Genomic DNA, 25985 nt, shown 5'->3' on the forward strand with positions numbered 1-25985 from the left:
TAATTGAGTCTTTGAATGAAGAGATTGAGATAAAACTGTCCAGTTTGAGTGTTTTTCTTTGCAGCTCGTTCCAGTCGCCAGCTGCAGCTGCAGCGATCTGAAAAGGTGCAACTCAATATTAGGAAAGTGTTCCTAATGTTTGGTATACTCAGTGTATCTACAGATAGTCCGTAGATTCTAGGCAGATGTTTATGTTGACTTACCTCAAACAATTTGCTTTGGAACACAGAATGTGTAGAGGCAAAGGCATTGTGCTTCGGTGCATGTGAGGCTATACAGTAATGACTGTCTCGTTAAAGATTGGATTCCCACAGTGCCGTAAACACAGGTCATGCCAAAGCATCCAAAACAGCCTCAATGAGTGTGTGTGTCTGTGTGTGTGTGTCTGTGTGTGTGTTTCAGTTTGTGTGTGTGTGTGCCTTTGCGTGTGTGTGCCTTTGCGTGTGTGTGCCTTTGCGTGTGTGTGCCTTTGCGTGTGTGTACCTTTTCGTGTGTGTGCCTTTGTGTGTCTGTGTGATTGCACACTAACCTCTGACAGAAACCTAGCATGAGTTTCTCTAGAGCAGTGGTTCCCAAACTTCTTATAGTCCCGTACCCCTTCAACAATTCAACCTCCAGCTGCGTACCCCCTCTAGCACCAGGGTCAAGGCACTCTCAAATGTTATTTTTTGCCATCATTGTAAGCCTGCCACACACACACTATACAATACATTTATTAAACATAAGAATGAGTGTGAGTTTTTGTCACAACCAGGCTCGTGGGAAGTGACAAAGTGCTCTTATAGGACCAGGGCACAAATAATATAATAATAATCAATCATTTTACTCACTTTATTTACTTACTTTATTTACCTGTCTTACACATAAAACCTTATTTGTTCATAGAAAATTGTGAATAACTCACCACAGGTTCATGAGAAGGGTGTGCTGGAAAGGATGCATAAAACTCTGCATTATTGGGTTGTATTGGAGAGAGTCTAAGTCTTTAAATTATTTTCCACACAGTCTGTGCCTGTATTTAGTTTTCATGCTAGTGAGGGCTGAGAATCTACTCTCACATACTGTAGGTACTTGGTTACAAAGGGCATCAGTGTCTTAACAGTGCGATTTGCCAAGATAGGATACTCTGAGCGCAGCCCAATCCAGAAATCTGGCAGTGGCTCCTGATTAAATTCAATTTTCACAGAACCACTTGTTGCCATTTCGATGAGACTCTCTTGTTCAGATATCGGTAAGTGGACTGGAGGCAGGGCATGAAAGGGATAACGAATCCAGTTGTTTGTGTCATCCGTTTCGGGAAAGTACCTGCGTAATTGCTCACCCAACTCACTCAGGTGCTTCGCTATATCACATTTGACATTGTCCATAAGCTTGAGTTCATTTGCACACAAAAAAAATCATACAGTGATGGAAAGACCTGTGTGTTGTCCTTGTTAATGCAGACAGAGAAAACTTCATAATCATAGCCTCAATTTTGTCCTGAACATTGAATATAGTTGCGGAGAGACACTGTAATCCTAGATTCAGATCATCCAGACAAGAAAAAGCATAAAATAAGCCAGTCGTGTAAGAAACATATCATCTTGCAAGCGGTCAGACAAGTGAAAATGATGGTCAGTAAAGAAAATTTTAAGTTCGTCTCTCAATTAAAAACAATGTGTCAATACTTTGCCCCTTGATAACCAGCGCACTTCTGTATGTTGTAAAAGCGTTACATGGTCGCTGCCCAAATCATTGCATAGTGCAGAAAATAAAAATAAAATAAGAGTTTATTTATTTGTATTTCACCTTTATTTAACCAGGTAGGCCAGTTGAGAACAAGTTCTCATTTACAACTGCGACCTGGTCAAGATAAAGCAAAGCAGTGTTACAAAAACAACACAGAGTTACACATGGGATAAACAAACGTACAGTCAATAACGCAATAGAAAAATATGTATACAGTGTGTGCAAATGAAGTAAGGAGGTAAGACAATAAATAGGCCAATAGTGGTGAAGTAATTACAATTTAGAAATTTAAACTGGAGTGATATATGTGCAGATGAGGATGTGCAGGTAGAAACACTGGTGTGCAAAAGAACAAAAACAAATATGGGGATGAGGTAGGTAGTTGGTTGGATGGGCTATTTACAGATGGGCTGTGTTCAGCTGCAACGATCGGTAAGCTGCTCTGACAGCTGACGTTTAAAGATAGTGAGGTTGATATACAGTTGAAGTCGGAAGTTTACATACACTTTGGTTGGAACACTTTTTGCAACCACTCCACAAATGGCTTGTTAACAAACTATAGTTTTGGCAAGTCGGTTAGGACATCTACTTTGCATGACACAAGTCATTTTTCCAACAATTGTTTACAGACAGATTATTTCACTTATAATTCACTGTATCACAATTCCAGTGGGTCAGAAGTTTACATACACTAAGTTGACTGTGCCTTTAAACAGCGTGGAAAATTCCAGAAAATTATGTCATGGCTTTAGAAGCTTCTGATTGGCTAATTGACATCATTTGAGTCAATTGGAGATGTACCTGTGGATGTATTTCAAGGCCTACCTTCAAACTCAGTGCATCTTTAATTGACATCATGGGAAAATCCAAAAATCAGCCAAGACCTCAGAAAAAAAGTTGTAGGCCTCCACACGACTGTTTCATCCTTGGGAACAATTTCCAAGCGCTTGAAGCGCCACCATACCAAGCGCCATCATACCGCTCAGGAAGGAGATGCGTTCTGTCTCCTAGAGATGAACGTACTTTGGTTTGAAAAGTGCAAATCAATCCCAGAACAACGTCAAATGACCTTGTGAAGATGCTGGAGGAAACCAATACAAAAGTATCTATATCCACAGTAAAACGAGTCCTATATAGACCAAACCTGAAATGCCGCTCAGCAAGGAAGAAGTCACTGCTCCAAAACCGCCATAAAAAAGCCAGACTACGGTTTGCAACTGCACATGGGGACAAAGATCGCACTTTTTGGAGAAATATCCTCTGGTCTGATGAAACAAAAATAGAACTGTTTGGCCATAATGACTATCGTTATGTTTGGAGGAAAAAGGGGGAGGCTTGCATGCCGAAGAACTCCATCCCAACCGTGAAGCACGGGGGTGGCAGCATCATGTTGTGGGGGTGCTTCGCTGCGGGAGGGACTGGTGCACTTCACAAAATAGATGGCATCATGAGGGAGGAAAATCATGTGGATATATTGAAGCAACATCTCAAGACATCAGTCTTGAGACATAAATCTTGGTCGCAAATGGGTCTTCCAAATGGATAATGACCCCAAGAATATTTCCACAGTTGTGGCAAAATGGCTTAAGGATAACAAAGTCAAGATATTGGAGTGGCCATCACAAAGCCCTGACCTCAATCCTATAGAAAATGTGTGGGCAGAACTGAAAAGGCGTGTGCGAGCAAGGAGGCCTACATGCCTGACTCCCTTACACCAGCTCTGTCAGGAGGAATGGGCCAAAATGAATCCAACTTATTGTGGGAAGCTTATGGAAGACTACCCAAAATGTTTGACCCAAGTTAAACAATTTAAAGGCAATGCTTCCAAATACTAATTGAGTGTATTTAAACTTCTGACCCACTGGAAATGTGATGAAAGAAATACAAGCTGAAATAAATCATTCTCTCTACTATTATTCTGACATTTCACATTCTTAAAATAAAGTGGTGATCCTAACTGACCTAAGACAGGGAATTTTTATATATATTTTTTTTAGCATTAAATGTCAGGAATTGTGAAATACTGAGTTTAAATGTATTTGGCTAAGGTGTATGTAAACGTACGACTTCAACTGTAAGTCTCCAACTTCAGTGATTTTTTATTTTTTGCAATTCTTTCCAGTCATTGGCAGAAGAGAACTGGAAGGAAAAGCAGCCAAAGAGGTGTTGGCTTTTGGGATGACCAGTGAAATATACCTTCTGGAGCGCATGCTACGGATGGGTGCTGCTGTGGTAACCAGTGAGCTGAGATAAGGCGGAGCTTTACCTAGCAAGTTCTTGTGGATGACCTGGAGCCAGTGGGTTTGGCGTTGAATATGTAGTGAGGACCAGCCAACGAGAACATACCGGTCACAGTGGTGGGTAGTATATGGGGCTTTGTTGACAAAACGGATGGCAATGTGATAGACTGCATTCAAAAAGCTTGTTTGGAGGTTTGTTAACACAGTGTCCAAAGAAGGGCCAGATGTATACAGAATGGTGTCATCTGCGTAGAGGTGGATCAAAGAATCACCCGCAGCAAGAGCGACATCATTGATATATATGGAGAAAAGTGGCGGCCCTTGAATTGAACCCTGTGGCACCCACATAAAGACTACCAGAGGCCCTCTGAGTTGACACACTGATCTCTATCTGAGAAGTAGTTAGTGAATTAGGCGAGGCAGTCATTGGAGAAACCAAGGCTGTTGAGTCTGCCGAAAAGAATACAGTGATTGACAGAGTTGAAAGTCTTGGCCAGGTCGATTAAGACAGCTGCACAGTACTGTCAATGATAGATGGAGGTTATGATATCATTTAGGACCTTGAGGGTGGCTGAGGTGCACCCGTCACCAGCTCAGAAACCAGATTGCATAGCGGAGAAGGTACAGTGGAATTCGAAATGGTCGGTGATCTGTTTGTTCACTTGGCTTTCAAAGACTTTAGAAAGTCAGGGCAGGATGGATATAGGTCTATAACAGTTTGGGTCTAGAGTGTCTCCTCCTTTGAAGAGGGGGATGACCGCGGCCGCTTTCCAATCATTAGGAATCCCAGACTATACAAAATAGAGGTTGAACTGATTAGTAATAGGGGTTGAAACAATAGCAACAAATAATTTTAAGAAGAGAGGGTCCAGATTGTCTAGCCCACCTGATTTGTAGGGGTCCAGATTTTGCAGCACTTTCAGAACATCAGCTGTCTGAATTTGAGGAAAGGAGAAGTGGGGGGAGGTTTGGGCCAGTTGCTGTTGTGGGTGCAGAGCTGTTGGCCGGGGTAACCAGGTGGAAAGCAGGTCAGCCGTAGAGAAATGCTTATGGGAATTCTCAATTATCATGTATTTATCAGTGGTGACAGTGTTTCCTAGTCTTAGTGCAGGGGCCATGCTTTTACAAAGTGAACCATTTTCACTGTATTGTCCAAAACGTATTTCAAGCTGTCAGACATTCCATTGGCAGCAAGAGCCTCTCAGTGGATGCTGCAGTGTATTTATTCAAGTGGCCTTGGGAGCAACTGCTTGCACGTGTGTTACCACTCCACTATGTCGTCCTGTCTTTTGCACCGTCAGTACAGATACCAACACATCTTGACCACCAAAGTCCATTTGATGTCACAAAACTGTCCAGTACTTTAAAAATATCCTCTCCTGTTGTCCTGGTTTCCAGTAGAGGATGTCTTCCTTAATTGACCCCCAATAAACGTATCGGACATATACCAGGAGCTATGCCAGGCCCGCCACGTCTGTTGACTCATGCAGCTGTAACTGGCTTGTATGCGAAGCAGTAATTGTTTCAAGACAGCTCCTGTCATGTCACTGATGCATCATGAGTACTACCAGTAGAGCTGGTATGTGTCTATGGACGTGGGCCTTACTTTTTTTTAACCATTTATCCATTTTCGAGCAAACGGAATGAGCAGCAGCTATGTTTGGCTACATATGGGCCGATAGTGGAATTCCGGTTAATTCCGAATAACGGTTAATGTGACTGGATGTTAGTTATTTGACTAGGCTACCTGTATTTGACATTGTGTTGTTATTTCGCTGAACACTAGATGGTTTCATTTTATTTTTGGCAGTGAAATGAGGCTACTCAAGCGAGGGGGAAAAAAACTCACTGGAACCCGTTGGAAAATATAAATGGACTGTTTGAAAATGTGAATTTTTTTAATTTTAAAATGTGAATCACATTTTTATTTGGCGTACCCCTGCCGGCAGGGGGGTATGCATACCCCAGTTTAGGAATACCTGCTCTAGAGTAAGTTGATTACCCCCTAGGGCTCACTATCACACACAGCTGGCTTCAATTAACCTACCTCCCAAACCCAACCCAGCACCTTCCTCGTACAAACCCCACATTCAAATCCCATTACCTTCTAACACTTTGAGTATATCCCATATGGCATCCTCTTCCCTTTATAGTGCACTACTTTTGACCAGAGCCCTAGGTCAAAAGTAGTGCACTTTAACAGAAATAGGGTGCCGTTGGGAAGCATCCTTTTCCCGACTACCTTATCACCATGTTTTATTTGGACATATTTCATGGACTGCTGGTTTGGCCGATGGACTACCCCCCCCAGTCCCCACCAGTCCCTCCACCCTCCATCACTCCCTTCACAACTGCTTAAACCTAAATAAATTAAAAACTCTTCAAAGCCGCCCCAAATTAAAAATCATCGCCCCCCCACCAGTCCCCCAAATGAGCGAACAGCAGGAGGTAAAGCGAGACGTAATCAAACAGGACAAGTCGCAATGGCGTTATGCAAATTAACCTCGCCGGGAACATATGCTCCCCTCATCGCGCCGCGCCCAGTAAGGAAGTGGATAAACTGTTGTTTAGATGCATCTGTGCTCCACATCTGCCTCAAAGCACTGTAGCTTAGCTAGCCTTTCCCTGCCTAGCATACAGACAACAATGCACTTATACGTTTTGCTAACAGATATACAGTTAATATTTGTTTTTAATTTTCCCTTTGTCATAGTCATAGTTCATGAATGTTACTCTGTAAGATGTCAGCACACACACAGTGGTGTTTACATGATGGTGTGCACACAGACATACAGTGGTGTTTACATGATGGTGTGCACACAGACACACAGGGGTGTTTACATGATGGTGTGCACACAGACATACAGTGGTGTTTACATGATGGTGTGCACACAGACATACAGTGGTGTTTACATGATGGTGTGCACACAGACATACAGTGGTGTTTACATGATGGTGTGCACACAGACACACAGTGGTGTTTACATGATGGTGTGCACACAGACATACAGTGGTGTTTACATGATGGTGTGCACACAGACACACAGTGGTGTTTACATGATGGTGTGCACACAGACATACAGAGGTGTTTACATGATGGTGTGCACACAGACATACAGTGGTGTTTACATGATGGTGTGCACACAGACACACAGTGGTGTTTACATGATGGTGTGCACACAGACATACAGTGGTGTTTACATGATGGTGTGCACACAGACACACAGTGGTGTTTACATGATGGTGTGCACACAGACATACAGAGGTGGCATAGACAGATCCATATATGTACATTGGCTGGCCTCTGTTTGCAGGGCATGGTGGTCTAGTGAGTATATCCAGGGCCTGTGTTTCACTACAGGGTAAACAGTCTATGGAGGGATGAGATTTAGTGCCAAGGGGTTAAACAAGGAGTACACTATTGATGTACTGTGCACTACTTACATAGTGTATGTAGAATCTTCATTTGAACAGGAAATGTGAATTGTTGTGTGGATTATAATTCAGGGACATTTTTCTAGCGGTTGATCCATTTTGTGTTCGGACATATCAAGTCTGCCATTTTTAAGTGTAAATGACAAACTTTAGACGCCTTTTAAAAATGTGAATACATTACAAGTTTGCATCTCCTGCTGTGCAGGAAATGTCCTGCAACAACAGGGTGATAAAATTAAGATCCTACATCTGCAAGTTCTATATTGATCGATATTAGTCAATGCAGAAAATGTCAATACACTTCAAAAGGTAATTATACTTCATATCTGACTGTGCATTGGACACGGTTCCCTTTTCAAACAAACGCGCACACACACAGAAATACTCAAACACAATAATGCACACACATACTCTGCTCCTCCATTCCATTTTTAGCTTCTATGAAGGCAGGTCATTTCGATATGTACTGTATCTTCAGTGAAGCCACTTACGCCATATGGCTATTTAGCACACCTGTAACCAAACCCGCTTAGAATGTGGACTAATGCAGAAATTGACTCCACAACCTTGGTGGTATGTTGTGAAAGATTATGTTTCCTTTCCATGATGTTTATTCATATAAGTATCCTCTTGGCCTCTTGGAACAAAGCCGAATATTGCAAACCTAATCTCAGCATGTACCCAATCCCAGCAGTCTAATGTCCTAGGGTTTACCATCAGAACGGTTTGATACTGGAGAGGGAATGGTAAATGCCAAAGTAATTGACTCGTCAATGACTTATTCATGGTCCTCCACCTCCCCGATTCAAGAAGAATTTCCAGGTTTAGTCAAACAAATATTAAATTATTCAGCGCTACTTTGATGTGTTAAGCCACAACAATGCTGTACAGTGGGAGAAAGCATTATGAGTGAAGATGTTATGGTAAATAAAGGCCTGCACTGGCAAAACACTCCCGTTCAGTAGTGTAACTGCCATGGGTAGACCTTTTTATTGACTGAAAGTTGACATTACAGGGACAGATTCTGCTAAATTAATATTTAGATATTTCTTTCCATACCTTGAAAGCAGTCTACGGACAAGGAGTGACTGCAGTCCACACAGTTTTGTTAAACTAGACCCTGAAATGATCGTATTTTTATTTAACTGTCCCTTTAACATCTAACCAATAAATGACAACTTCATTGAACCGCTGTTTTATTTCACATATAAATTGTCTCTAGAGCAACAGAGAAAAACTAGATTGCTACACGCTCGAGCATAAGAGATCTATGTCATTGATTGGATATGAAATAGGGCAGGAGCAGGGGGTTTGTGGACTTGCTGAGAGCTGCGTTATTTTACGTCTGCATATTTTTACACCGCCTGCCGTTAGTGATTTACACGGGTTAATATGAAGAGTTATGTCCCAACAGAATTTGAGGTGGACTCCATGCTGAAAATGGTTAGGATAGTGTTTTTATGGAATACACTCAACTACCCACTGGGCACAGATGTCAATTCAACGTCTATTCCATGTTGGTTCAACATAATTTAATTGAAATGACGTGGAAACAACGTTGATTGAACCAGTGTTTGCCCAGTGGTACACACTCTCTTAATGCACATTCTCTCCCTCTCTCTCCCTCTCTCTCTCTCCCTCCTTCCCTCACCCACACAGCACCCTCCGACCGAGTCCCGCCCATCATCCGCCAAGGGCCAGCCAATCAAACGTTGGCACCAGGCTCCACCGCTCAATTGCAGTGCCACGTGATGGGCAACCCTCTGCCCAGCATCCAATGGGAGAAGGACGGCCAAAGGATACTGGGCGACGAGCGTGTCAGCCTGATGGAGAAGGGAACGTTCCAGATCACAAACCTGCAGGTACTTGAAAGGAACGTACAAAGAACGTTCCCAATAATTCTTAAGAACGTAAAAATAATGTTCTCAATGGTTCTCATAAATGTAGAAAGAACGCTCCAAACAATTCTCTTTCCCTCCTCTGTAAATGCCTTCACGCCCTGCATAATAGCATATGAAATTAAACACCTCACATTGCATCTCTACGCACTTCAAGTCTCATCATATCAATCGTCTGAGGTAACTCTCCTAAGTGACACTAAGCAACCGCATGCAATAACACCCGAGTGTGATTTCCAAAGCAATGCAATCAACTAAATCAAATCCAAGTGTAGACTAACAGTGAAATGTTTACTTATGGGCCCTTCCCAACAATGCAGAGAGACAAAAAGAGAAATAATAAAAATAAATAAAAAATAACACAAGGAATAAATACACAATGAGTAACTACTCATCCTTAATGGTATTTAGTTTCGTTTAATTCACTGTGTTATTATGACTGACTGCCATTTCGAGCAATAGAAAACAGTTTTCAGATGCCACGGTAACCTGTCCTCTTGATATATTGACATGGCCACAGTGAGCGGCATACAGGCCATACAAGCTGTCCACTCTGACACACATCTCGGCAATGTAATTCAATCAAATTAAGAGTAAGATATTAATATTGGAATATTGGACCGCAGGAGTGACTTTTTTCTGATTTATGGGTGACTCATTGACTTAGTAATTGGCTGTCGAGTGTCTGTGGTGCATAATCGCCAAGGTAATGAGCGGGTGCAATCGTTAGCAGTCGTTAGTGGTGGCGTTCACACGGCTAATGAAATCCATTCTACCCAGAGCCCTCTGGGGTTGCGGGCTGCACCTGCGGGTCACCGTAGTGTGTGGCGAGCTTCAGGCCGGCTGACGTGTTAATTAATTGATTGTCGAGCCCACAGTGATTAACGATTGCTGTGACTTTAATTAAATCCTTGTTGGGGAATTGAGAGAGGGGGAGAGAGAGAGGGGGGGGTAGGTAAAGAGAGAAGGAGGGAGAGCGATTAAGTTAAGAATCTCAATGCACCAACATCATAAATGTTCAGCTAAAACTTCAACCGCATGCACTCATAATATAGCAAACAATCTTTAGTACTTCCTCTGCCCACTGTATTTGTGAATTTCTCATATCTCGACTAGATGGGCTATACTTATGTCAACTTCTATCATTTTGAATCTTGGACACTCTTCCTCCTTGTTTTTATTGCTCTCTCCCACTTTTATCAGGTTGCTCCTTTTAACTAAGGCAGAAAGGGGCACAGGAAGAAGGGGAGGATGGGTGGAGGAGAGAGGGCCGGCCACCCGACAGATGGTCTGTTTGTTCCTCTCTGGGACTGAAGCAATGCCCATTACCTCGGGACCAGAGCCAGACACACACTACAACTACAGCACTGTGCCAAGCCTCCCTCTAACAGGACAGAGAGAAAAGGAGGGGTGGGGGAGAAAGAAAGCAATAGAGAAAGAGACAGGATATTGAGATGGAGAGAAATAGAAGCCAAGGAAGATGCTACAACACAGAGAGAGAATGCACTTGAGATGATATCAGAACATCGAGGAAGGGGAGAAAATAAGGAAGGCATTTCACAACCAGGAACGAGCTTAGACATTTGGCTCCCGGTTGACTCTCCCCACCTTCATCCTTCAACCATTTTTAACTATCTGTTTAGCGCAGCGCCTAAACTGCCAACCATGATTAATGGTCAGGTGCCCATCCGTTTAACCCTTCCCAATCCTCTCCTCCAATCACCAGTCACCACCCGGGACCTGTCGCCCCAAACATGCACATCATTGGCTTTCTTGGCTGCCATACAGGTTCTTTCAAGGTCAGCTGGCCTTTAGGAAGAGTGATGTACTATTGGACTTGGAGTCACCTCTCCTGTCCCTCTTGGGGCTTTTAGACAGGGAACTTAGACTTGAGTTATACCAACGCCACTGCAACTGGCCACACACACACACACACACACACACACACACACACACACACACACACACACACACACACACACACACACACACACACACACACACACACACACACACACACACAAGGGTATAGAGAAGGGGATGGCAACCAAGCACAAACAACAGTGCTATTATCTTGATTGCATTGTGTTGGCTCGCTGTGCGTTTTTGTAGTGTGCTTTGTATAATTCATTAGCTTTAGTTTTGAATAAGATTGGTCTTACATTAACCATGAGGGCTGAATGCCTAGTCGTGTGTGTGTGTGTGTGTGTGTGTGTGTGTGTGTGTGTGTGTGTGTGTGTGCGTGTGTGCGTGTGTGCGTGTGTGCGTGTGTGCGTGTGTGTGTGTGTGGCCCACTAACCTCCAGGCGGTTGGGGGTGAGCTGTCAACACTATTAGATCATTGTCTGCGAGTTAAAGTCCCTACAGGTGTAGGATCTTAATTTGACCAGTTTCTCACAGCAAGAAGATAATCCTGCAGCAACAGGAAATGTGAATTATTGATAAAAAATGTTTAGGGGCAAATCTGAATTTAGAAGCATTTTAAACCTTGAATACATTAGTGCTTTTCCTGCAACAACAGGGTGATCAAATTGAGATCCTACATTTGTACATCTTCCACTGTTGTAAGCAATTTCTAGCCCTTGTCTCGCTCTCAGCCTCCCAATGAAATTTTAATAGGCAATGTTCTCCCTGACCCACACTTATCGTCTTAAACACACACACACGTGTGCACTACCTACACACTCACACACAATTACCAGTAGGCACGTACGCAATCACACACACACACACACACACACACACACACACACACACACACACACACACACACACACACACACATGCACCTGCGAGTATACACACGCATGCACACACACGCACACACACACACACACACACACACACACACACACACACACACACACACACACACACACACACACACACACACACACACACACACACACACACACACACACACACACACACACACACACACACACACACACTTGCTAGTGTCAGCCCAGAATGCTGGTTACTGTTGAGTGCTCAGTATAAAGCAAAGTAAGAGCCACAGAAGTTTGCAGACCCGCTCTGGTTACTAAAGGTCTCTCCTTTATCCTCCTCTAAACTCCCACACTGGTTCAAAAGGATCAGGGCCCATATTTATCAAGGGTTTCAGATAGGAGTGCTGATCTATGATCAGTTTTGCCTTTTAGATCATGAATACGATTAAATGGATAGTGGGGACTCCTACCCTGAACTTGAAGCTGTCTACCTGCTCTACTGCTGCCCTGTCGATGTGGATGGGGGCGTGTCCACGATCAGCTCCTTGTTCTTGCTGACATTGATGGAGAGGTTGTTGCTCCGGCACCACACTGCCAGGTCACTGACCTCCTCCCTGTAGGCTGACTCATTGTTGCCGGTGATCAGGCCTACCGCCGTCGCGTTGTCAGTGAACTTGATAATGGTGTTGGAGTTGTGCGTGGCCACACAGTCGTGGGTGTACAAGGAGTACAGGAGGGGACTAAGCACACACCCTTGTGGGGCCCCTGTGTTAAGGGTCAGTGTGGAGGAGATAATTTTGCCTACCCTCACCACCTTGGGTCGGCCCGTCAGGAAGTCCAGGATCCAGTTGCAGAGGGAGGTGTTCAGACCCAGAGTCCTAAGCTTGGTGACTAGCTTGGAGAGAACAATGCTGTTGAACGCTGATCTGTATTCAATTTACAGCATTCTCACATAGGTATTCCTCTTATCTAGGTGGGTGAGGGCAGTGTGAAGAGCAATTGAGATTGCGTCATCTATGGATCTGTTGGGGTGGTATGGAAATTGGAGTGGGTCTAGAGGGTGGCTGGGATGGTGGTGTTAATGTGTTCCATAACCAGCCTCTCAAAGCACTTCATGATTACAGAACTGAGAGCTACAGGGCGGTAGTCATTGTGGCATGAAGCTTTAGAGTTCTTAGGAACAGCAATGATTGTGGTTATCTTAAAACATGTGGAGATTACAGACTGGGACCAGGAGAGGTTAAAACTGACTGTGAATATGCCTGCCAGCTGTTCTGTGCATGCTCTGAGAACATATACTTGAAAGCCATATATACACTGAGTATACAAAACATTAAGAACACCTGCTCTTCCCATGACATAGACAGACCAGGTGAATCCAGGTGAACGCTATGATCCCTTATTGATGTCACTTGCTAAATCCACTTCAATCAGTATGGTATTTGATGCCAGGCGCACCGATTTGTGTCAAGAACAGGCAACACTGCTGGGTTTTTCATTCTTAACAGTTTCCTGTGTGTAACAAGAATGGTCCAACACCCAAAGGACATCAAGCCAACTTGACAGAACTGTGGGAAGCATTGGAGTCAACATGGCAGATGTTCTAGGCAGATGTTCATGTTGACTTACCTGGAAAGATTTGCTTTGGAACACCGAATATGAAGAGGCAAAGGCATTGTGCTTTTGTGCATGTACACGATGTTAACTGAGCCCTCTCTCTTGTTGCCAGGAAACCGACTCAGGGGCCTACACCTGCGTGGCTTCCAGCTCGAGCGGAGAGACGACATGGAGCGGAGTACTCACGGTGAAAGGTAAATGCACACGCATGCACACACGTGTACACACACACACGGTGAAAGGTAAATGTACTGTAGTAAACACCTCCCTACAGACTATTAGATTGCCTCCATGACATTGCATGCCCATATAAGATCATTATCACCTGTAGGTATGGCAGTGAATGGAGAAATAAGGCAGAGGTCTTGTGAAATTGTGGATGTAATCGCACCTAGGGGCGTTGTTTGGCCCAAGGTGAAACGGAAGGATGATGAGTTGGAAGAAGTAATGCCTTATTGCTGAAATGAAATGCTGCTGTTTGATGAAGCTTGATACGGTGGTATTTAGTGCCTACAAATGCATCTTAAAAACAACCAAGCAGAAATTCACAACTAAACTCTTATTTTTAGATGTGAATTGTCAAAGTCAGTTACTGTGATCAGGGCTGGGGTCGGTTTCATTTCATTCCTTATTGAAGACAAATGTTACTTTTCAATCCGTGATTGATTGTATTACATGAATTATTTACCAACAGGTAACTTACAAAAGGACTATTGCTAGTCTTCCAACAACAGTTAGATTGAGAATGGTTGCACTACCACTATACATAGGAGATGCACTACCACTATACATAGGAGATGCACTACCACTATACATAGGAGATGCACTACCACTATACATAGGAGATGCACTACCACTATACATAGGAGATGCACTACCACTATACATAGGAGATTCACTACCACTATACATAGGAGATGCACTACCACTATACATAGGAGATGCACTACCACTATACATAGGAGATTCACTACCACTATACATAGGAGATGCACTACCACTATACATAGGAGATTCACTACCACTATACATAGGAGATTCACTACCACTATACATAGGAGATGCACTACCACTATACATAGGAGATGCACTACCACTATACATAGGAGATCCACTACCACTATACATAGGAGATCCACTATACATAGGAGATGCACTACCACTATACATAGGAGATCCACTATCACTATACATAGGAGATGCACTACCACTATACATAGGAGATGCACTACCACTATACATAGGAGACCCACTACCACTATACATAGGAGATGCACTACCACTATACATAGGAAATGCACTACCACTATATATAGGAGATCCACTACCACTATACATAGGAGATGCACAACCACTATACATAGGAGATCCACTACCACTATATATAGGAGATCCACTACCACTATACATAGGAGATCCACTACCACTATACATAGGAGATCCACTACCACTATACATAGGAGATGCACTACCACTATACATAGGAGATGCACTACCACTATACATAGGAGATGCACTACCACTATACATAGGAGATGCACTACCACTATACATAGGAGATTCACTACCACTATACATAGGAGATGCACTACCACTATAAATAGGAGATCCACTACCACTATACATAGGAGATGCACTACCACTATACATAGGAGATGCACTACCACTATACATAGGAGATCCACTACCACTATACATAGGAGATCCACTATACATAGGAGATGCACTACCACTATACATAGGAGATGCACTACCACTATACATAGGAGATGCACTACCACTATACATAGGAGATGCACTACCACTATACATAGGAGACCCACTACCACTATACATAGGAGATGCACTACCACTATACATAGGAGATGCACTACCACTATATATAGGAGACCCACTACCACTATACATAGGAGATGCACTACCACTATACATAGGAGATGCACTACCACTATACATAGGAGATCCACTACCACTATACATAGGAGATCCACTACCACTATACATAGGAGATGCACTACCACTATACATAGGAGATCCACTACCACTATACATAGGAGATCCACTACCACTATACATAGGAGATCCACTACCACTATACATAGGAGATCCACTATACATAGGAGATGCACTACCACTATACGTAGGAGATCCACTACCACTATACATAGGAGATCCACTACCACTACACATAGGAGATCCACTACCACTATACATAGGAGATCCACTATCACTATACATAGGAGATCCACTACCACTATACATAGGAGATGCACTACCACTATACATAGGAGATCCACTACCACTATACATAGGAGATGCACAACCACTATACATAGGAGTTGCACTACCACTATACATAGGAGATCCAGTACCACTATACATAGGAGATCCACTACCACTATACATAGGAGATGCACTACCACTATACATAGGAGATCCACTATCACTATACATAGGAGATCCACTAGCACTATACATAGGAGATCCACTACCACTATACATAGGAGATCCACTACCACTATACATAGGAGATGCACTACCACTATACATAGGAGATCCAGTACCACTATACATAGGAGATCCACTACCACTATACATAGGAGATGCACTACCACTATACATAGGAGATCCACTACCATTATACATAGGAGATCCACTACCACTATACATAGGAGATCCACTACCATCCAGCTAACCTCTCATCCTCTGTCTCTGTTTCTTTTTAAATACACTTCCCTTGATTTGATTTGATCTGATTGTGATTTTCAGAGAGTGGAGGTTCGTCTGTCCCCCAGGCATCAGAACCTTTCCAGCTGCCAGGACCGCCCCAGAAGCCTGTGGTGACCGACGTGACGCGCAACAGTGTCACCCTCACCTGGCAGCCCAACGCCCACGAGGGAGGCGCCGCCGTCACCTCATACATCATCGAGGCCTTCAGGTGAGCGGAGTGGACAGTAGGAGTTGGACCATGTTCAATAGGGCTCAACCTCGTGGTGCATTCTGTAGAACAGACAGGAAGACAGATATTTCAGCTCTATTCATGCTACATTTTTGGGGGGGAGGGGGTTGAAGTAACACATAACATCTAAAGACACACTTGCACATACTGGTGACTTGAAAAACGTAGAAGGATGGCGGACCCACGGTATATAGGCCCGGGTCGCACAGAGACGACAAAAAGCGTGTTTCAAAAGTCGTCAAAGACAAGATTTATTTCAACCTAAAACATTTAAGAAATAATATATTCACAGTAAAATATTGTGGGGAATGAGAAGTCTGTGGTTGGGAAGGAACCACACCTGGGATTGAATGAGGGTATGAGGCATGAGTTGAGGCGTTCAGAGGCTTCAATCTGATGTGGGCAATGAAAGGGGTTCTTCAACAAAAGAATCTAGTCATTCTGGCAGAGACAACTGCACTCTGGTAGTTAGCTAGCTACTTTCAACTAAAGTAACATTTAGTCAAATTTGTCAAATGTAGACTAAAACTAAAATTTAAAATAAATGTCATTAACTTGACACAAAACAAAAGTTTTAAAACCAAGAAAGAAATACATAATCTACCTCCTCCATCTCCTGTAGTTTGAAGAAACTAATTTGAATTGAATAATATCCTAAAAATGCTCAACTATTCACCATCTCAATCTATCCAACAATGTCACCAACTCACCATGCTTCAAAATCACACATGCAAAAATCACACAAGTACTAGGATCCTTCTCTGATCCTTTGATTGGATGGACAACATGTTTATACTTTCCAAAGCTTTGACTGGTTGAAGGACGACCACCGCAAGTTGTCTTAATTATGTATGTAGGTCTATGAAAGGGAATGAGGAGCACAAGCCTTCTAGGTTTTGTATTGAAGTCAATGTGGCCAGAGAAGGACGGAAAATGACTGTCCTCTGGCTACACCATGGTGCTACCCTAGAGGGTGCTGTTGATACTACTGTATACTTTCATTGCAAAACTGTGTGTTTTAATCAGGTATTTGGTGATGTGAATATATTTGGTATAGGTTTATCTTAACTCTTAAAAAAATCTTTTAAAAAATGAAATTCACTGAGTAGGATGGTCCTCCCCTTCCTCCTCTGATGAGCCTCCACTGGCAGACAGAGTGTTCTCCCCTCCAGTCCCCAGCTCTCTCTCTCAAATCAAATTGTATTGGTCACATACACATATTTAGAAGTGTAGTGAAATGCTTGTGTTCCTAGCTCCAACAGTGCAGTAGTATCTAACAATTCACAATAATACACACAACTCTAAAAGTAAAAGAACGGAATTAAGAAATATAGAAATATTAGGACGGCTAATGTCAGAGTGCCATTGACTAAAATACAGTAGAATAGAATACAGTATATACATATGAAATGAGTAAAGCAGTATGTAAACATTATTAAAGTGACTAGTATTCCATGTCAATGTATATGGGGCAGCAGCCTCTGAGGTGTAGGTTTGAGTAACCGGATGGTAGCCGGCTAGTGATGGCTATTTAACAGTCCGATGGCCTTGAGATAGCTGTTTTTCAGTCTCTTGGTGCACCTGTACTGACCTCGCCTTCTGGATGATAGTGGGGTGAACAGGCCGTGGTTCAGGTGGTTGATGTCCTTGATGATCTTTTTGGCCTTCCTGTGACATCGGGTGCTGTACGTGTCCTGGAGGGCAGGCAGTGTGCCCCCAGTGATGCGTTGGGCTGACCGCACCACCCTTTGGAGAGCCCTGCGGTTGCGGATGGTGCAGTTGCCATACCAGGCGATGATACTGCTCTCAGTTGTGTATCTGTAAAAGTTTGTGAGGGTCTTAGGGGCCAAGACATATTTCTTCAGCCTCCTGAGGTTGAAGAGGCACTATTGTGCCTTCTTCACCACACTGTCTGTTTGAGTGGACCATTTCTAGTCAGAGGTTGCTGTGGGCAGCCATCCCTCACCCTTTATTAATGGTTTCAGTACACACACACACACACACACACACACACACACACACACACACACACACACACACACACACACACACACACCTGTGGACACCCTGACACATTTCACATTCTAATCAACCTCAGCTAGGTTGGAGGCTGGCCCATGCTAACCCACTCCCCAAACCTCCCAGCTGCCCCCCACTTTGACTTTAGCCCCCATCAAACGTCACACAAACACACACACACACAGCTTAGTGCACCTCTGTGGAGCTAAAATGGTAATGTGTTCAATTGTGGCTGGCACAGACAGATAGACAGAGTCCTTGGGCTATTGTACGCTGAGCGGAGCCGGGCTAGCTCTATTTACTGAGAGAGAGGTTCCTATGGGTCTCACAGTGGGCTGATAGGACGCAGAGGGATGGAAAGACGAATATAGAGGGATGGAGGAATAAAGGGATGGGGGAAGCAGGTCAGACACAGATAGACAGTGTTACGAGTGCAGTATGGTCTAACAGTGGGCTGATAGGACGCAGAGGGATGGAGGGAGGAGGGGATGAGAAAGCAGGTCCAGACGTGGACGGACTGTGTTACGAGAAAATGCCCCCCCTCCCCTTCCTTGTTCATTTAGGTGGGGACTATCTCATCCTGACTCACTAGCCCCTGCATCACTCTTCTCTCACCTTGCCCCCTGGGCAGTAGTTAGCACCGTGCCGAGTGGCCCAAATTGATTGTTTATAGAGTTGCTGTGGGGACTGAATAGGTTAGTTTAGAATAACATTTCCTTTTCTGAGATGCTGGGGGTTATTTTGGGGTTGAAGGGTAGGTGTGGCCAGGGGGATAGAGTGTGTGTGTGTGTGTGTGTGAGTGCAGGACAAGGTGGACATAGAATCCTGACATGTTGTTACTGTATGAAGATGGGCAGATTTACCATTGTTCTCTCTCCATTCTATAGGACATGGAGGTGAGGAACACTCGTTTTTCCCCCATTGGCATGTTTGTGGGACAAGAGTGTATATTTCCGTGTGTATTTGTGTGTTTCCTGTGTGTGTCCCAAGTTTCCCAGCCTCTCCTCGGACAAAGTGACCTTGGATTTATCACTTTTGGGCGGTCCGCTGGAGGAATATTTACGGCTCACACAGCTTTTATCGCTGTCGCCTAATTGCGCAGGTCGGCTATAAAGTCACTCGTCTGCTACAGCAGTCACTGGTCCCGAGGGGGAAATGAAAAAGGAACGGGTTGAGGAAAAGATAAGAAAAAGCGAGTGACGAGGGGTGGAGGAGGGTGTCATGTAACTATGCCAGTAAACAATAAACAAGGTGTGACAGCAAATCTAAAGAAGACCAGGCAGGAGAGGAAAATGCAAACAGAACTGCCTTTATTAGATGCATTGTTCACAAGATTTATCACTTTATTTATTAGAAGGCAAAACACGAATATTTAAGATGACAAACATTTTTTTTTTTAAACGAACAAAGAAACTTGTCATAAACACACAGCTGGCGTTATTGTTATTTACCAGATGCTCTGGCATGGTCTGATGGTGCGTCGTGGCTAAAAACCTGAGTGGGCTAAAAATAGCTCCGTCATCATTTCCTGGATCTGTCACTGGGCTCGGGAACGCAGTGCGTCAAATGAGCATGGGGGACAGCGAAGCATCGCTGAACACAGCACTTAATGACTAAGCAAACAGCTTCAGCCTGGGCTCTGCTATTCTAGTGGCTCCTATCTGATTCTCTGTAAAAAAAAGACTGAGGAACAGTTTGTAGTCACTATTGAGTCATGGCAATGTTTGGTGGAATGCTTTGCCAATAACCTAACGAAGGGTTATACCTAGTCAGTTGCACAACCAAAATGTCTCTTCCGCATTTAACCCAACCCCTCCGAATCAGAGAGTTGCTGCGGGCAGCCTAAACGTCAATCTGTGTCTGAAGTGGCGTATAGCATTTACTGTGAAGCAGCCTCCTCAGTCATCAGGGCTTTCATATTTATTGCACTTGGCGGAGCAGAGCTATTGTGAAGGAAGTTGTCAAGTTTGTGTTGATTACAGGACGTACCGCCGCCACCTATTGTCAACCAATCATGCCAATGCAGAGATATCATGTCAATGCTTCTGCATGCATCCACAATTGTTTCACACACGCCTCTGACCTTTCGGTTACTGGACCAACGCTCTTAACCGCTAGGCTACTTGCCGCTGAGTTGGATTCTCTGTGAAAAGATAGTGATAGTCACTATTGAGTAATATAGGAACAGCTGTCAATATAACATACTCTGTAAAGTAGAACATTAAACAATAGCCTTGCACAGTAACTTTACTAAGGTAATTGGAATTTACAAATAAGATGACATCTTTGTCTGTGGTTTCTTACTTTAGCCAATCAGCAGGCAGTACATGGCAAACGGTGGCTGACCTGGTCAAGTTGGAGAAACACACGGTCAGTGGTCTCTTCCCCAACACCATCTACCTATTCATCGTCCGAGCGGTCAACGCTTATGGCCTGAGTGACCCCAGCCCCATCTCTGAGCCCGTCCGCACACAAGGTCAGTACCTAGGAGGGACACAACATAAATGAAATTTAAAAAATAAGTACAGAGTGGTAGTTAGTGTAAAACAAGTGTGGGAAGTCAAAACGCAATTGTTCTCTCATTTTGAAAACTTGCTTCATGAAAGCATGAAGGTCTGAAGGCTTCATGCTTCATATAAAACAATTTAGGGTATGTCAATCAAGTGTTTTACGTGAGTTAAGCATCCACTATCGTTTTACTGAGTATTTTGTGTCTTGAAGTTTGTTCATGATGTATTTGCAGATGTAAGTCCCACCGGCCAGGGAGTGGACCACAGGCAGGTCCAGAAAGAGCTGGGAGAGGTGGCCGTTCAGCTTCAGGATCCCGTCACACTCACTGCCTCCAGTGTTCAAGTATCATGGATGGTGAGTACCCTGACCTGAGTGTTTATATCATCTTTCACATGATAAAGGCTATTGGTTGGACTCACACTCTATGAATGTTTTATTGGATGTTTTACTGTATACCCATATACAAGGGTAGTAGAACTATATCTCTTATCTATCTATTTGTATCTCTACCTTTTCTCTAATTGTCTAATTGTCGTTTTTCAGGTGGACCGTCAGTCCCAGTACATCCAGGGCTACCGGATTCTCTACCGGCCCAGGGGTGGCACCTGGCAGCTGCAGGATGTCAAGGCCCCGTCGGAGCGCCTGGCCGTGGTCGCTGATCTGCTCAAAGGCACTGAGTACGAGATCAAGATCCGGCCCTATTTCGACGAGTTCCAGGGCATGGACAGCCGGCTGCTTCTGGTCAGAACACCAGAGGAAGGTAAGACTGGCTAGAAGCTACTGATACTGACCACTTCAGATGAGACTGACACAAGCCTTGCTGAGACAGAGGCTGTCCTAATATGGACAGCATATACAGTGGGGAGAACAAGTATTTGATACACTGCCGATTTTGCAGGTTTTCCTACTTACAAAGCATGTAGAGGTCTGTAATTTTTATCATAGGTACACTTCAACTGAAAATCACATTGTATGAAAATCCAGAAAATCATTGTATGATTTTTAAGTAAATAATTTGCATGTTATTGATTGACATAAGTATTTGATACATCAGAAAAGCAGAACTTAATATTTGGTACAGAAACCTTTGTTTGCAATTACAGAGATCATACGTTTCCTGTAGTTCTTGACCAGGTTTGCACACACTGCAGTAGGGATTTTGGCCCACTCCTCCATACAGACCTTCTCCAGTTCCTTCAGGTTTCGGGGCTGTCGCTGGGCAATACGGACTTTCAGCTTCCTCCAAAGATTTTCTATTGGGTTCAGGTCTGGAGACTGGCTAGGCCACTCCAGGACCTTGAGATGCTTCTTATGGAGCCACTCCTTAGTTGCCCTGGCTGTGTATTTCGGGTCGTTGTCATGCCGAAAGACCCATCCACGATCCATCTTCAATGCTCTTACTGAGGGAAGGAGGTTGTTGGCCAAGATCTCGCGATACATGGCCCCATCCATCCTCCCCTCAATATGGTGCAGTCGTCCTGTCCCCTTTGCAGAAAAGCATCCCAAAATAATGATGTTTCCACCTCCATGCTTCACGGTTGGGATGGTGTTCTTGGGGTTGTACTCATCCTTCTTCTTCCTCCAAACACAGCGAGTGGAGTTTAGACCAAAAAGCTCTATTTTTGTCTCATCAGACCACATGACCTTCTCCCATTCCTCCTCTGGATCATTCAGATGGCCATTGGCAAACTCCAGACGGACTTGGACATGCGCTGGCTTGAGCATGGGGACCTTGCGTGCGCTGCAGGATTTTAATCCATGACGGCGTAGTGTGTTACTAATGGTTTTCTTTGAGACTGTGGTCCCAGCTCTCTTCAGGTCATTGACCAGGTCCTGCCGTGTAGTTCTGGGCTGATCCCTCACCTTCCTCATGATCATTGATGCCCCATGAGGTGAGATCTTGCATGGAGCCCCAGACCAAGGGTGATTAACCGTCATCTTGAACTTCTTCCATTTTCTAATAATTGCGCCAACAGTTGTTGCCTTCTCACCAAGCTGCTTGCCTATTGTCCTGTAGCCCATCCCAGCCTTGTGCAGGTCTACAATTTATCCCTGATGTCCTTACACAGCTCTCTGGTCTTGGCCATTGTGGAGAGGTTGGAGTCTGTTTGATTGAGTTGTGGACAGGTGTCCTTTATACAGGTAACGAGTTTAAACAGGTGCAGTTAATACAGGTAATGAGTGGAGAACAGGAGGGCTTCTTAAAGAAAAACTAACAGGTCTGTGAGAGCCGGAGTTCTTACTGGTTGGTAGGTGATCAAATACTTATGTCATGCAATAAAATGCAAATGAATTACTTAAAAATCATACAATGTGATTTTCTGGATTTTTGTTTTAGATACCGTCTCTCACAGTTGAAGTGTACCAATGATAAAAAGTACAGACCTCTACATGCTTTGTAAGTAGGAAAAACTGCAAAATCGGCAGTGTATCAAATACTTGTTCTCCCCACTGTACTTAAGATAGCCTATGTCCATAATGGAGGGAATGGTGAGTAACAAGGTTTTAAAATAGTTTTTTTACGATGGGACTTCCAGGTGTAAAAAAAGGTTTTGAAAGTGGTGATTGATTGGTCATACACAGTCGTTGCTTTTAACGAGAATATGCCCTCAGTCAATTTACCCAGCAAAGTAAGGCTGAAATAAAAAGTGGTGAATTTAACCTTTTTAGTATTTATCTTGGAGGGCACAAAGCAGAAACAGTTTGAGGTCTGACTTTTTAAAAATAGCTAGCTGCTAAGGAGCCTCTAGCAGTCACATCTCTGTGAAGTCAAAAGCAATTCAGTCTCAATTGGATTGCAATTCCCAACACCTGTGTGACCTTCACATCCTGTTATGAAGGCAAATAACTGTTTAGTCCAATAACCACTTCATGGCATTTGATGGCATTTGATGGAGTCTGCCATTTTCATCAAAATCTAATCATATTTTCGCTATCTTACCAAATGCCCCTATTTAATATTTTCTATGTCAACATGGAGTTGGGTTTTTTCACAACTTGATCTTCCCTCTTTCCCTGCAGTCCCGAGTGCCCCTCCCAAAGCAGTCACCGTGGTTACAGTGAAGCTGAGCAACAGCTCCAGCATTAGTGTCTCCTGGGAGCCTCCCCCCGCCGAGATGCAGAATGGAATCATCCAGGAGTACAAGGTAGGATGACTGAACCAGAAACGACATATCATGATTGGATCAATCCAATGACAACCATCCATATGGGTGGTATTTACTTAGAAATAACATGGTAAAATAAAAAATATAATAATAATAGTTACATAATTACAATGATTTCTTTTGGATTCATTAAAACAAATCATTGGAAATAAGGAGTAGCTATGAATTGTTTTACATTTTTTAAAGCAATTTGACATCTTCCATCTCTTCCACCAACTCACCATCCTCCAACCAACAATAACAGGTGTGGTGTGTAGGCAACGACACCCAGACCCGCTACCACATCAACACCACCGTAGATGGCACCTTCCTCTCCACTGTGCTCAAGGGGCTGCTGCCAGGCATTCTGTACCAGGTGGAGGTGGCAGCAGTGACCAGCGCCGGAGTGGGCACCCACAGCCAGCCTGTGTCCATCCTCATTAGTGAGTCCCCGCAGAACCACAAGCTAGCAGAATTAGTCATTTCAGTTCCCGGCATATCAAGGATATAGTATAAGATTGAGCGGAACTGTAATAAGGGAAGCAAAAATGACTGAAATGATTGTTAAGTGTAACAGCAGTGTCATATTCATGTGTTAAGCATGCTTAGAGTCTGTGTACAACTTAGAATCAAATGTTGAGGCCAACAAGCATGATTCTAACTTTACATACAGTTCTGAGGTGTGGAAGATTAAATGTTTTGCCATTCGTCATTTGGTTTATAACATATACCATTTTGTCATACACAGTACTCAAACCATGCAGTATTACTTGGAAAATGATGGTTATAATACAGTACTTACATGGCAAAAGTTGTCTGAAAATCGAAATATCTGAAAATCGAAATATCAATCAATCTCCTTACTTACTTGCCGCTCTCCCTCAGAGCTGCCAGCGGAGGCACCTTCAGTGCCCAGCGAGGACAGTGATGAAGGCAGCGTGAGCCTGGCCGAGCAGATCACTGATGTGGTAAAGCAGCCGGCGTTCATCGCTGGGATCGGCGGGGCCTGCTGGGTCATCCTCATGGGTTTCAGTGTGTGGATCTACTGCCGCCGCAAGAAGAGAAAGGAGCTGAGTCACTATACCGCATCGTTCAACTACACGCCTGCAGGTACTTAACACACTTCATTTTATGCACTCTTTATACAACACTTATTGTTACTTAACCACTTATCAAAGAAGCATGTTGTAATATAACCAAACATACCATATCAAGTATTCTACTGCACTTTACAATAGGCTGCTATTTTAACTTAAAATACTTCAGGATTTTGGCAATGAGGCCCTTTATCTACTTCCCCAGAGTCAGATTAACTTTTGGATACCAATTCTATGTCTCTGTGTCCAGTATGAAGGAAGGTAGAGGTTGTTTCCCGAGCTAATGCCTGAACTTCTGTGGGTATCAGTGCAATGGAGCAGAATGTTCTCTTTTTCTTTTCAAAACTGGTTGAATGGCTATGTTTACCCTGTAGGCACCTGCTACCTACTACAGGTGAGATAAATTACACACAGTGAACGAGAATCATCTGCCTCCAACCAAATTCATTAGAATTCTTCTGAAGTGAAGTTTCTTGGTCCTGTGCCGTTATAAATCAATACACGTGTGAACACCAAAAGCTTTGCTAATTAAAAAATAGTAACGTGCAAGGGTGCCAATATATTAGAGTGCAACTGTACCATATGACATTATGGCCACCACTCATGC

General features: G+C 43.6%; 1 protein-coding gene across 3 annotated transcripts in view; it reads left to right on the forward strand.

Moving 5' to 3' along the window:
• LOC112257994 (roundabout homolog 2-like) overlaps positions 1-25985 on the forward strand; it is a 134298-nt gene that overhangs the window by 94985 nt on the left and 13328 nt on the right. For all 3 annotated transcript variants that reach the window (XM_024432015.2, XM_024432016.2, XM_024432017.2), the window contains 9 exons: positions 9063-9265; positions 13759-13840; positions 16416-16584; positions 20934-21100; positions 21368-21489; positions 21679-21895; positions 24157-24281; positions 24547-24724; positions 25167-25391. In XM_024432015.2, the coding sequence (XP_024287783.1) occupies positions 9063-9265; positions 13759-13840; positions 16416-16584; positions 20934-21100; positions 21368-21489; positions 21679-21895; positions 24157-24281; positions 24547-24724; positions 25167-25391 (1488 nt within the window). The remainder of the gene's footprint in view (positions 1-9062; positions 9266-13758; positions 13841-16415; positions 16585-20933; positions 21101-21367; positions 21490-21678; positions 21896-24156; positions 24282-24546; positions 24725-25166; positions 25392-25985) is intronic.

The sequence above is a fragment of the Oncorhynchus tshawytscha genome, linkage group LG09 (assembly GCF_018296145.1).
Source record: "Oncorhynchus tshawytscha isolate Ot180627B linkage group LG09, Otsh_v2.0, whole genome shotgun sequence".
Lineage (NCBI taxonomy): Eukaryota > Metazoa > Chordata > Actinopteri > Salmoniformes > Salmonidae > Oncorhynchus > Oncorhynchus tshawytscha.